This window comes from Protomyctophum bolini, assembly GCF_963924005.1.
Source record: "Protomyctophum bolini genome assembly, chromosome: 3".
In the NCBI taxonomy this organism is placed as follows: domain Eukaryota; kingdom Metazoa; phylum Chordata; class Actinopteri; order Myctophiformes; family Myctophidae; genus Protomyctophum; species Protomyctophum bolini.
The window spans coordinates 18,189,383-18,201,537 of record NC_137864.1 but is presented as its reverse complement, the minus strand read 5'-3'; the positions used below and the strand labels follow the sequence as shown (position 1 = coordinate 18,201,537).

Sequence of the window (12,155 nt, the reverse complement as noted above, 5' to 3'; positions counted from 1 at the left end):
GCCCTTGTTATATACATTATGATTTGCTACAACAGCTGATTGTGATTTTTATTCTGATTCTGGTTCTAAATCTTCTAGATTATTTTTTCATCTACTTTTTATTGAATTTTAAACAAACATACATAAAAAAAGAAAAGACAAACATCCAACCAAACAAACAATATACATACAAATACACATAAGGCGGTATATGTGCCTCTCTACTAACTCACTTATCGATCACATTCACTATACATAAGTACCTCAAACAGGTGCATCCACTTCAACAGGTGAACAAAGTCCATTAAAGTAACAGATTTAACACAACTGAATTTAAATACAATGAGGGGACATGAGTAATCCACCTAAACCAGTTGTCCATGAAGACTTCAATCTCTATAAACTGAATGTAATTCTCCCCATAATAAACATACTATAGATTAAACAAATCCATTAATTAATAGTTGGTATAACATTTGTAAGACACTTTTTAGTTAGGCTCTTTTGGATGCTACCAGCAATACCCTCATGCTGCTTTGTAAATTTAAGTCCTTTCGGATCTGCAAGATTGATGGTTTTAAAATAAAACAGAATGTCAACTCCAAAAACTTCTTCCAGGATACTCTGGACACTTCTCCAAAATGGAACCACAGAAGGCAACTCCAGAAAACATGAAAATTATTGTCTCCCCACATGCAGGATCTTCAGTTTTTTTTAATAATCAACCTATTAGTTTGATGATTAACTGTTGCACCCTGACTTTGAAACATGTCTGACTTAAGCATCTCCCTCACTCAGTACTGCATCTCCCTCAGTGCTGCAAGTTTGTGCCGGAACTTTCAACACAGCATCCGATTAATGAATTTGTCTGCACCTCCTGCACAATAAAGTCTTCAGTCTTTAGGCCCACTAAGTCCATATTCCACACAGTTAAATTATCACTTTCCTCGTTTCCTGTGTTTCCTGTGTTCACTGTGTTCCAGAAAAGCCCTGGGTGTGACAGACCATTGCTCAAGCATGAGGCTCTGTGCTAAACTATCATGATACGTGCTTCATCCATTTTCCACTCTACATTTTCCTACCCCAGCGTGAGAATACCTAAGATAGCCTCCAGTCCAGACAAGTAATTCTGTGATCTACGCTTATTATGACCACCCATGACCCATAGCGACCCTGGGCCCATGGATAGCAGATCCATTTTCAAAGCATAGAAGAGGACAGCAGCAACGCCATTTGGTCAGTGGAGCTTTTCTTTAAAACCACTCTTTGCACATTAAACTCCTGACTCTAAGTAAAAATGACACTTGAGGGTCTTGCGTTGAATTTAACACTCAGCTTTTGCTATATGCAGGTGTACAGGGAGAGCAAGTGATTGTTGAGATGAGAAGTGTTGATGAGATGATATAGCAGATAACATCAGAAATAGAGTGAAATATTTGAGTTCTATAAGCTGTTCACACTGACTGCACTATAACATTAACTATAACTTGGAATATTTTGGAGACACTGTATGACTGCATATTGTACATTTATGGTATAGAAGTGCTCTTTTTTTGTATGTATAGTGTTTCATGTTGTTTGTTTTTAATGGACCCTGAGTCTATAGTCAATAAACTTCATTTGTCTAGACAAATGAAGTTCATTGATTGATATATCGTTCACCATTGTATTTTACTTTTTTGTAGTTGGTGTGAACTCTGTCATCGACTTGACTTGTATACTGTATGTAGCACTCTGAGATCCGCTGTGAATGAAAAGTGCAATACTGCATGTATTTAGTTATAATTATCAATGTGAACAGGCCTTTACTTGGAATTCCCTCTAGAGCTGAACCCACCACGTTCTGAATCAAACCCTGCAAGGCACTGACATTCTGTAATGCATTTCTGATTGATACACTCTGTAACCCAATACTAATGCATTCATGATTATACACAGTGTCACTGTTGCCAAGTGTTAACTGTAACTGGGAGAAGAAAACCACAGCAGAAGGAAAAGAAACATCTTGAATTTTGGGGGGCAAATAAACATGGAATAAAGTTTCATATAGGCAACCATCAAGATCTTAGAAAGCTCTTGTTCTGAGACACACTGGCAGAAAAGTTATATGTGAAACTAGAGGTAAATAATTATGCTAATGCTTCCATTATGTGCCATTCATGCTGTATAATTTAAGAGCTATTACTGAGTTCATCATTTGGGACAAACAGCACCATTCATTTCTGTCCAATGTACCCATTGAGGCCGGAATGAATGGCCTTCACCCAATTATACAACAGTTTAATGCAGAATTTGACCCAGACTGTGAATATTTGACCGTTTCTCTTATCTGCTTCCCTCTTGCGCACGTTTTCTCTCTTTTTCTGTCCTTTGTCAGATGTCAGGAATTTCCCTAGGGATGGATTATGACCTATGCAAAAGGGCAACTGAACACACTCTAACTGCCATCGTGGAAAGTATATTTACTGTACTTCTACTCAACTACATCGCTGAGGCAAATAGTGTAAGTGTACTTTTGACAGCTTTAGTTATACTGTAGTTACTTTGCAGATTTATATTATTAATAACATTGATGAATTATGCTTATGTTAGGTTAACCTATGGTTCAGCTACCCAGCAGCACATGAAGTAATTTCAATTAGACCCACTTTTACCATGCAGCTGCAACATTAAAAAGTGATTAAAACATGAACACGTTAATTACAATCCAATATTGTGATTGTGAAATGGGCCAATCTGCATAATATGTACTGCTATGTTTGGTATTGTAATGTAATGATGCCGATACTTTGGGACTTTTATTTTTTTATACACAAATTTTACTCTCAAAAGAGTATTTCTCCATTGTATTGCTATTTTTACTTGAGAAGTATACTTCCTCCACTAACTTTCCCACCCAACAACTTTGTTAGTTTGTTTGTTAGTTTGTTTGTTTCTTTCTTTCTTTCTTTCTCACCTGTTGTGAGAACTGTACCTTAATTTGCAAGAAACAGAATCTGCTTCTCTTGATCTCACTTAGTGGTCTGCAGTATGAGCTATATAAAAAGTGACAGATATAGGCCTATCAAGCTGAAGTACTAATATGTTATATAAAAAAACACCATCCATTTGTGTGTGTGTGTGCGTTGCGTGTGTGTGCACACACACACACACACACACACACACACACACACACACACACACACACACACACACACACACACATGCACCTGAGGTGATGTGACTCTTTGACCCCCCCCCCCCCCCCCCCCCACCCCCACTAGTCATGAGTTGTTGTCCTCCCATGTATCCTCTCTCTCCCCTCTACCCACCCCACTACAACACCACCACCACCACCACCACAGCTCCCGGCCGGAAGGAGCGAGCTCTGGCCTTGTGACACAGTGCTTCAGACAGCTCTATAGACGGGCCCATTACGGAGGTCACATGGCAGGTTAGTACAGGGATGTATGTCTGTGGTTAGTGGGACCATGTGAGTCACCGCACTGCTGCTGCTGCCCCCAGGGCCTTGTTGAAGAGATATTACATACTGATGGACCTTTTATATTGTAAGTAGAGCAGTGGTTCCCAAACTTTAACGTTAAGGACCCCCAAATTGACACTTATTAGCCCGCGGACCCCCATTTCAAAACATATGCCAGGGACCCCCACAGGAGAACATTTTTACGGCTCTAGCAGTGATTCTCAACCCGTTTAATTTCAAGGACCCCCAGTTTAACATGCATTAGTCTACGGACCCCCATTTAATGCCATTTCTATCTCTGGGACCCCAATTTATATTGTAAAATGAATGTTCATTTTAACTCTGAAAGTGTACAAAGGGAACCAAATGGACGCGTTACCATTTGTACACTCTGAGTGCAGACCCATAAGGGTCCATTTGGTTCCAAACTATCATTTAGCTAGGGACCCCCTGGAACTGCCTCAGGGACCCCTGGGGGTCCCCAGACCCCACTTTGGGAGAGTCTGATTATGATTGTTATTATGTATTTATTTTAGTTATTATAATTCTACAACATGCTATATAGTCAAATCCTCTGTGTTTAAATGTGCATTTGTAACTCTGATTTCAGCTACAAAATAACAAAGTGGACCCATAAGGGTCAACACGGGTTATACATAATAAGGGTTGCACTAGCATGACTGAAGAAAGTAGTAGCATGTGCTTAAATTCATATTTAGAAAATGTTTCAGATGTCAAACATTTCTGAGACGATATGGTGATGGATGATGATGGTCATGGACCTTCTGAAAGCTTCATGGGCAAAGATAATCAACCTCTTCATGCAGGGCAAAGATAATCAACCTCTTCATGGGCAAAGATAATCAACCTCTTCATGGGCAAAGATAATCAAAAAACGGTCAAAATGACCTCTACATTGTAAAAGTATGAAATTACTTATTTAAAAGCTGAGGTTTAAAAGCTGAGGACCACGTTTTGGTCTATTGTTATAGTAGGCTATAGACCTTAAAGTGTGAGTCTTCCACAAATCTGGCTGTGGACATTTTTAATAAAAGGTGAACTGAAGCACTGACACACATTTCAGCATATGATCTGGATATAAATACTGGAATGACTTTTAATTGATCCAAAATAATAGAATTCACCAAAATTTGTATAGCTAACAATATATGTTTAATTTTAACATTTTAGCTGTGATTCTTTTCGCACATATATTATATTGCAAGGCAGACATTAATTCATACAATACAAAGTTAGCCTATTTGATTTACAAAACAGTGAAAATATACTTTGGATCAGTGAAGGGGGGAAAAGATAATATATGATGTTCAGCTTAAGGGTCACATTTTATTAATTAAAGAAATAACTTTTATGAGGAAAAAAACACAGTTGTTTTGAAAGGTTTTGTCATTGATCCCGTTTCTTGTGCAATCGATCACTAAATATTGTTCGGAATATATATTCGGAATACTGAAACAAGAAATTTAGGCCATTTCATAATTAAACTTTTTTTTAATAGGCCTTTTGGGTTTGAGGACAATGTGGTCTCGCAAAGTTTCTAAAACTTTGCGAGACCACATTGTTAACTGTCATTTACTTTCATGGAGAACACTGACAAAATATTCTTCCTTGAAACATTTTGTCAATGCAGGCTAATATATATATATAGGTTAATTTACAGAGTTTATATGACATTTTAAATAGCAGCCCATGCAGTCTTTATAGGCCTATCCATGTCAGCAGAAACACTATTTTACAATCTACAACTAAAGTAGCCTCATTGAGATAAATATTCTGTCATAGAATAGGCCTATTTGGCTTATAAAAAAGTCATCGCAACTGCACTTTTTTTCCCCTAACGAAAATACATCAGTATAAACCTATGCACTTAAAACTGGAACAATCGTTCAACACAATATAATACGGTTTAAGTCCCTTTGAAATATTTAATTAAATATGTATAGGTTGTTTATATATCTAATTGATTTATTAGTTTATTGAAAGCGCATAGCGCCACGGAGGTTCCCCCGAGGCTATACAGAGAAGAGAACACACTCCCTGAAGGGACAACAAACCGCTGTCCGCAAAAGCTAAACCACCACAACTCAAACCCTGCAGTACAGAACAACACCATGCACACCACCGTCTCTCCGAGGATTTCTCCAAAAATCAAAATAAATAAACCTCAATTCTTATAGCGTTATTAACATCCTCTGCAAACAGACTCACATCAAGCCTACGACGAGGCCTTTAAAGATCCAAGTTGTCGCCGTTTCGTTGGTTGGTTGGTTGGTTGGTCGTGTGGGGTGAAGCAAAGATTAGATCCCCCCCATGCATCAACATCATCATCATCATCTCCAACGCAGGCCTTCGTTGTATCCTCTCACCAAGGGCCCATGCAGATCCAGGTGTTCATTTGGGGTGTATAAGGCTGTTTGGAAATATAAAAAAACAACAACAAGAGATGGGTTGGGAAGAGATCCGTGCATGGATGTGTCCTGTCTGGTCCAAGGGTATTTCTATGTGTGTGTGACCACTGTCTATGCTCAGACATAAGGGGAGAAAGACACACACATCTCTCTCTGTTATCAATTTTTTCCAAGTTTACAGCACAAAACTGCTTTTTGTTCCCCACTTTTTTTTCTTTTTTCATTTACGAGGGTTAATGGAGAGAGGCTTGGGCGTTTGATCACATGGTTACCATTCACCTGAGATGGAGACAAAGAGTGCAAAGAGAAAGAGACGAGAAAACTGAGACACAGATTCAACATGAGAGGCAGAGGGGACACAGGGGTTATTGTTGCATTGTGTGTGTGTGTGTGTGTGTGTGTGTGTGTGTGTGTGTGTGTGTGTGTGTGTGTGTGTGTGTGTGTGTGTGTGTGTGTGTGTGTGTGTGTGTGTGTGTGTGTGTGATGGGATGGGATGGGAAGGGAAATTAAAGGAGTGATGTATAAACATGTATAAATCAATCAACATGTAAAAAGGGCATTCACCTGACACATGCATGTTCAAACCTAGTCGAGTGTTTGAAATATATTTATTTATTTATTTATTTATTTATTTATTTATTTATTTATTTATTTATTTATTTATTTATTTATTTATTTATTTATTTATTTATTTATTTATTTATTTAAAGGAACTAATCACACTCTTTTTATTGACAATAAACAGTCTGAGACACTTCTCAATGGATGTGATGACGCATCACAATGTGCTATTGGCTGATTTGACTCACCTTCAAATTACAAACTGATTTCCACATAAGTTCATCATATATAACCCTATAACTAAATTAAAAACTTGGCGTCGATTAAGATTAATTTGTCAATATTGTAGTATAATAGGCCTATTGTAGGCCTATTATACTCCTGCAGCTCCTGCCAGATAAATGATAACTGAACCACTCACTCTGTTTGCATATAGGCCTGGCCTACATAAAACAAGCATTGACACATAAAGATGCACAATATTAATTGACGTCGAAATACGAACATCAATCGGCCATTATGAGGCCATTACTATTATTTGTATGTGGATCAATTAAAATTAAAAGGTTGACAAAACGTGTAAAGAAACACCAAAAAAAGACGCACAAAAAGGTGCTAAATACAGTTTGTGTATGCCCTCACGTCCCTGCATGGTATGGTTAAGTAAATACAAACTATATAGCCTCCTACAATCCCTTGCCGATATTTGAGAAATGTCACATAATTTGACCACAAAAAACGCTTCTTACGATTGTTTATTTATTTGATACAACATGTCAGCGCGTCCAACAGAGTTGGCCTTATTTTGGCTCTAAATGGGCGCACTGTAAAGTCACTTTAAAGTCACTTAAAATCTCACCTCTTTTCATTAGAAATATTCACGGTGACGGACAGACAGACGGGCATTGACAGTACTCCCTCTCCAGCCAATCGGAGAGGAGGAGAATATTAGACGACCAATGGCGAGTTGAGCGTGCGCGCGAGAGGGGCGGTGCCATGCAGCGCTGCTGTGTTGGAATGGGTTGGAATGCTGCCTCTTTGGGAATGTTTTCCACTTTTCAATCACATTTTTTTCTCCTTTTTTTCGTTCCTTCTCACAAGGGCGCTCTTTAAGCTCCGGTGTGCGACACAGAGCAGCCATTCATCGCCGGGGCAAAACCGAACGAGGGGGCAGGGGGACAGAGCGCCAGCGTCACACTATACCGATCTACAGTGAGGAAAACCTAAAAATCTCCTTTAAAAGAAAACTGCAAATCGGTAAGTTTATGAAAGTTTATATTTATTGTGTGTAACAAACGTTCCATATCAATGATTATTAGTGATTATTTGGGTCACGTTTATGATAAAAAATAAATAGGCATATCACTGTCAGTTTCATTATTTATTTATGTATTAATCCAAAACATGCCTATATACTAGACAATATTCTTGTTTTTTTGGATCCGTATTCGTTAAAGGTGCACAAATGTGTCGCACTTTGTGTAGTTATTTGACACGCAGATTATAGGCCTACCACCTGCCCGAGCGCAGTTGACATTAATCTAACACAATTAGGCTATAGGCTACATTCAACACAACTAAGTTACTTTTTCCATGTGTATTTGTGGCCTATAAACTATATGTGCATATATGCTAATCCAACAGGGCAGTTTATTTTACACGATGACAATTAGACTGTAGGCCTACAATTTAATTTTAAATCATTTCCAAATCCCACCCTTTATAGGTTCATGTGCTGCCTGAAACCCTAAGTGAAAGGGTAGACTTTTACGCGTGTGAAACGGACTGTCACATTTCACGGACCAAACGGTGGAAAGTATTTTTTATTTATTTTTTATTTTTTCAACACACAAGCATGGGTTTGTCTGGAAAGAAGTGACGGAGAAAGCGTCAAGCCAGAAGCAACTTGTTCAACTGTAGCCCTTTTTTTCTCCCTTCTCCACCTAATCCGGGGTTTTGTATTAATTGATTGGAGGGGGGGAAGGAAGGGGAAACAACAAATACAAAATAGAAATGTCCGGTGAGGAGCACAGCCTATCCGAGGCGGAGCTGAGCCCAGGAGGTTCTGATGACGGACACTCGCTGTCGCCGACGCACTCCGGGGCGACAGGTGGCCGGGACTCTCCTCTCATCTCCGGCCCGTCGCCGACGCACATGGCCTCGCTGTGCGGCGTGGTGGCCGCCGAGGGCGCCGGCGGCGGCGGGGAGGACGGCACCAGGACGGCAAAGGAGGAGGCGGACGACGACCGTTTCCCCATCGGAATCCGCGAGGCGGTCAGCCAGGTCCTGGACGGATACGACTGGACGCTCGTGCCCATGCCCGTGCGCGTAAACAACGGCAACAAGAGCAAGCCGCACGTGAAGAGGCCCATGAATGCCTTCATGGTGTGGGCGCAGGCGGCGCGCCGGAAACTAGCCGACCAGTACCCCCACCTGCACAACGCAGAGCTCAGCAAAACCCTGGGGAAATTATGGAGGTATGGAGTGTGTGTCAAATAAAACCGGTGCAAACTTAAATCAATTTAAATCCAAGTGTGCACATGTTAATTAGGCCTATATTAATTTTAATAGCTATATAGCCTCAAACCACTGTTTTCTCTTCCCATATATAGGCTGCTGAACGAGGGCGACAAGAGGCCATTCATCGAGGAGGCGGAGAGGCTGAGGAAGCAGCACAAGAAGGACTATCCCGAGTACAAATACCAGCCCCGCAGACGCAAGAACGGGAAGCTCGGGACTAACGCAGAGGCTGACGGCCAGGGTGAAGGAGAGGCCAGCCACTCCCAGTCCCACTACAAGACCCTCCACCTGGAGCACAACGGAGGGGCCGCGTCCCCCCTGAGCGATCTGCACCACCATCACCACCACCACCATCCTGCTGGTATGCATGTGGCACACATTATTGAATTAATTACTCAGTCACAACGGCATGCTTCATTCCAATAGTCTCCCGTGCAACAGAGGCATGCCTAAAGGCCTATTCATACTCCAGTTTTAGGTGATATGGTGACCACCACACTGTGATTGGGAAAACTATAACTGCATGACGTCATGCCACGGTGATAAGAGACTCACCGCTCACCCCAACACATCTCTCTGTTTTGACTAACAACGATTTCGGTGGTCACGTAAAATTGGATGAATATATATAGGCCTTAAGAACAAAAGCAAATAAGCGGCACCCAACACTGAACGTACTGTAGTTCCAAAAGTAGAACCAGACATTTTTTGAGGCATATAACTCTTTGTAGTTGCACATATGAATCCGGTATGACTTTATTTGATATGACGACTCACTTGACTAATTTGCCCTTTTTTTAAGGTCAAGGTCACAGCCCACCGACTCCCCCCACAACCCCAAAGACAGAGCTTCAATCTGGGAAGCTGGCGGAGACCAAGAGGGAGGGGGGAGGCTGTAGTGGGGGGTCGGGAGGGGCCAGAGGATCTCTGGGGGTCGGAGCAGAAGGGGCGTCCGGTGGCCCCTCATCATCAAGTGCTAAGCCTCACATTGACTTTGGCACGATGGACATTGGCGAGATTACCCACGAAGCCCTTGAGCCTTTTGACGTAAACGAGTTCGACCAATACCTTCCACCCAATGGTCACCCCCAGAGTGGAGCCGGGGCCTCTGCACCTGGGTCCTCTGCAACGTCATATGCCTATGCTCTAGCTGCCGCCAGTGGGCACTCTGCCTGGCTTTCCAAGCAGCAGCAGCAGCAGGCTTCCCCATCCTCAGATCCTTCCAAGGGCCAAATCAAGAGTGAGTCAGTTTCTGGGAGCCACTATGCCGAGACCACCTCTGCCCCTTCATCAGGCACCCATGTCACCTACACCCCGCTCAGCCTTCCCCACTATGGTTCTGCTTTCCCCTCTCTGGCCTCCAGGGCTCAATTTGAGTATGCAGAGCACCAGGCGCCGGGGGCTTACTACGCCCACTCCAGCCAGGCCCCGGGGCTGTACTCAGCCTTCTCCTACATGGGCCCCTCACAGAGGCCCCTGTACACTACCATAGGAGACCCCTCCAGCGTGGCCCCCTCTCACAGCCCCACACACTGGGAGCAGCCTGTCTACACCACACTCACAAGACCCTGAGGGAGACAAGTAGGGCAGAGAGAAATATGGGAAGCGTGTGAAAGTATGTTTCTGTGTGCGTGTGTTGAGTGTGTATGTATGCGTTTGTGTGCGCAGGTGCCATATTGATGTTACATTAGAAGTTTTTACTTGTTTAGCCAATTTTAATGTGAGGTGCATCCACGGGACCTTGCATGTTTATTTTCTTGTTGTTTTGTCGGTCTGAAAACAACCACATACAAATACACAGAACAAGTTGAGAAGCCGTGGTCAATAGCCAATCAAAAAAAAAAAACCTAACAAAGGTGTGCCATTTTAAGTGATATAAGGCAAGCGTTAAAGTGAGATATAGGTATGGTATGAAATATTGCGCACGTTAAGCTGAATAGATGAATGACTATGATGTGACCCAGAAATGGTGGGTTATTAGACTGAAATAATCAGATCATATTAACCAAACTAAAGATGTTTTTGACGTCATAGTGTTATTTTATATGAGTAGCAAAATTCTTACTCTTTTTGTTGATGTTTTAGGGTGTAACTTTATTGTGACTGATGTTGATATTACATTTATGCATCTGCACCACTGCTTTGGGAAAAGACTATTCTGTTTCAAAATGATGTTCAGTGAGTTTGTTCATTGACCCAGTATATAAGATAGTCGTGACTCAGTTTCATTCTTTATATTTCGATAATCTGTAACGTTATTTCTGTCCATCTTTTCGTTGACTCTGTTAAACTGAAGAACCATTTAAGGAGAAAAAAGGAATAAGGGAGGGAAAGAGGAATTTTAAGAAACATTTCAGCTTATATGCATATACTTGCTCCGTTTTGGAAAGATCATACCTCGACTTTATTCATATTGTGCCAATAGCAATAGAAAAATGATATCTTCAGTGCCTAATCAAACATTGTTGATGGTATTATAAATCTCATAGCACTAAACCTTCAGTTTAGTCACTGGACCTTTTTTATGCCTTCGAGTATACAGTATACCTCTTTGCTGCATTACACTTGATTTCTGAGTTAAAAAATCCATTCGTACATGCACGTTCAAATCTCTATGGTTCAAATCCTGAATATGGACCCAGAGGTCAATCTTTACACTTTCACAGTTAGATTAAGACTCTGGAATTGAATGTGTACAAGTCTCAACTGATCTTTTGAGATAACTGACCCGCTTTGGGTCTTACTTATAAGGATTAGAATCACATGTAGTTCTGTTCTGAGCTACATGCAGGCCAAAAGCACGTTGTTTTCTTCAAAACCTTTTTTTTTAACATACTGTGTCAAAATATCACTCTTCCTCTTCTGCAATGTGAATAATGGTCATTACCACATGCTTTATCTGTATTGTATGATGCACACTGTATCATTTTATACTGACCCTCTTACCATGTAGTTATTTTATGCAAGTAATAATGCATTGTGTCATACCTTTGCTTTTTCAGTTTTGTATAATTCTGGATAGTTTTGTACAGTGTTTGCTATACATTTGCTGAGTATTTTGCTTCCTTACAAGAAAAAGCGATATTGAGATATTATTGTCATCTATTAAATCATTTTATTTATAAAGACCTGTGCAAGACATTCTTTTTGCCACGCTGACGTTCGAGGAGAAGACAATAATACATTTAATTTAGTGGCAGACA

General features: G+C 40.9%; 1 protein-coding gene across 2 annotated transcripts; it reads left to right on the top strand.

The window, feature by feature from the left end:
* The first annotated feature begins 7,558 nt into the window (after positions 1-7,558).
* LOC308311159 (transcription factor SOX-10-like) lies at positions 7,559-12,080 on the top strand. 2 transcript variants are annotated; one of them, XM_080757721.1, is made up of 4 exons: positions 7,559-7,689; positions 8,159-8,909; positions 9,045-9,313; positions 9,755-12,080. In XM_080757721.1, the coding sequence occupies exons 2-4, from the start codon at positions 8,446-8,448 to the stop codon at positions 10,522-10,524; spliced, it is 1,503 nt and encodes a 500-aa protein (XP_080613847.1). In that variant the 5' UTR covers positions 7,559-7,689; positions 8,159-8,445; the 3' UTR covers positions 10,525-12,080. The 2 variants fall into 2 exon arrangements, with proteins under 2 accessions (XP_080613847.1, XP_080613848.1); XM_080757722.1 differs by having other exon boundaries at positions 7,567-7,693.
* Positions 12,081-12,155: the final 75 nt, after the last annotated feature.

Bases quoted from the DNA above. Each gene is read 5' to 3' on its own strand.
- LOC308311159 (XM_080757721.1), top strand. From the start codon at position 8,446: ATGTCCGGTGAGGAGCACAGCCTATCCGAGGCGGAGCTGAGCCCAGGA. The intron at 8,910-9,044 runs GTATGGAGTGTG...TCCCATATATAG, and splicing joins ACCCTGGGGAAATTATGGAG to GCTGCTGAACGAGGGCGACA. The intron at 9,314-9,754 runs GTATGCATGTGG...CCTTTTTTTAAG, and splicing joins CCACCACCACCATCCTGCTG to GTCAAGGTCACAGCCCACCG.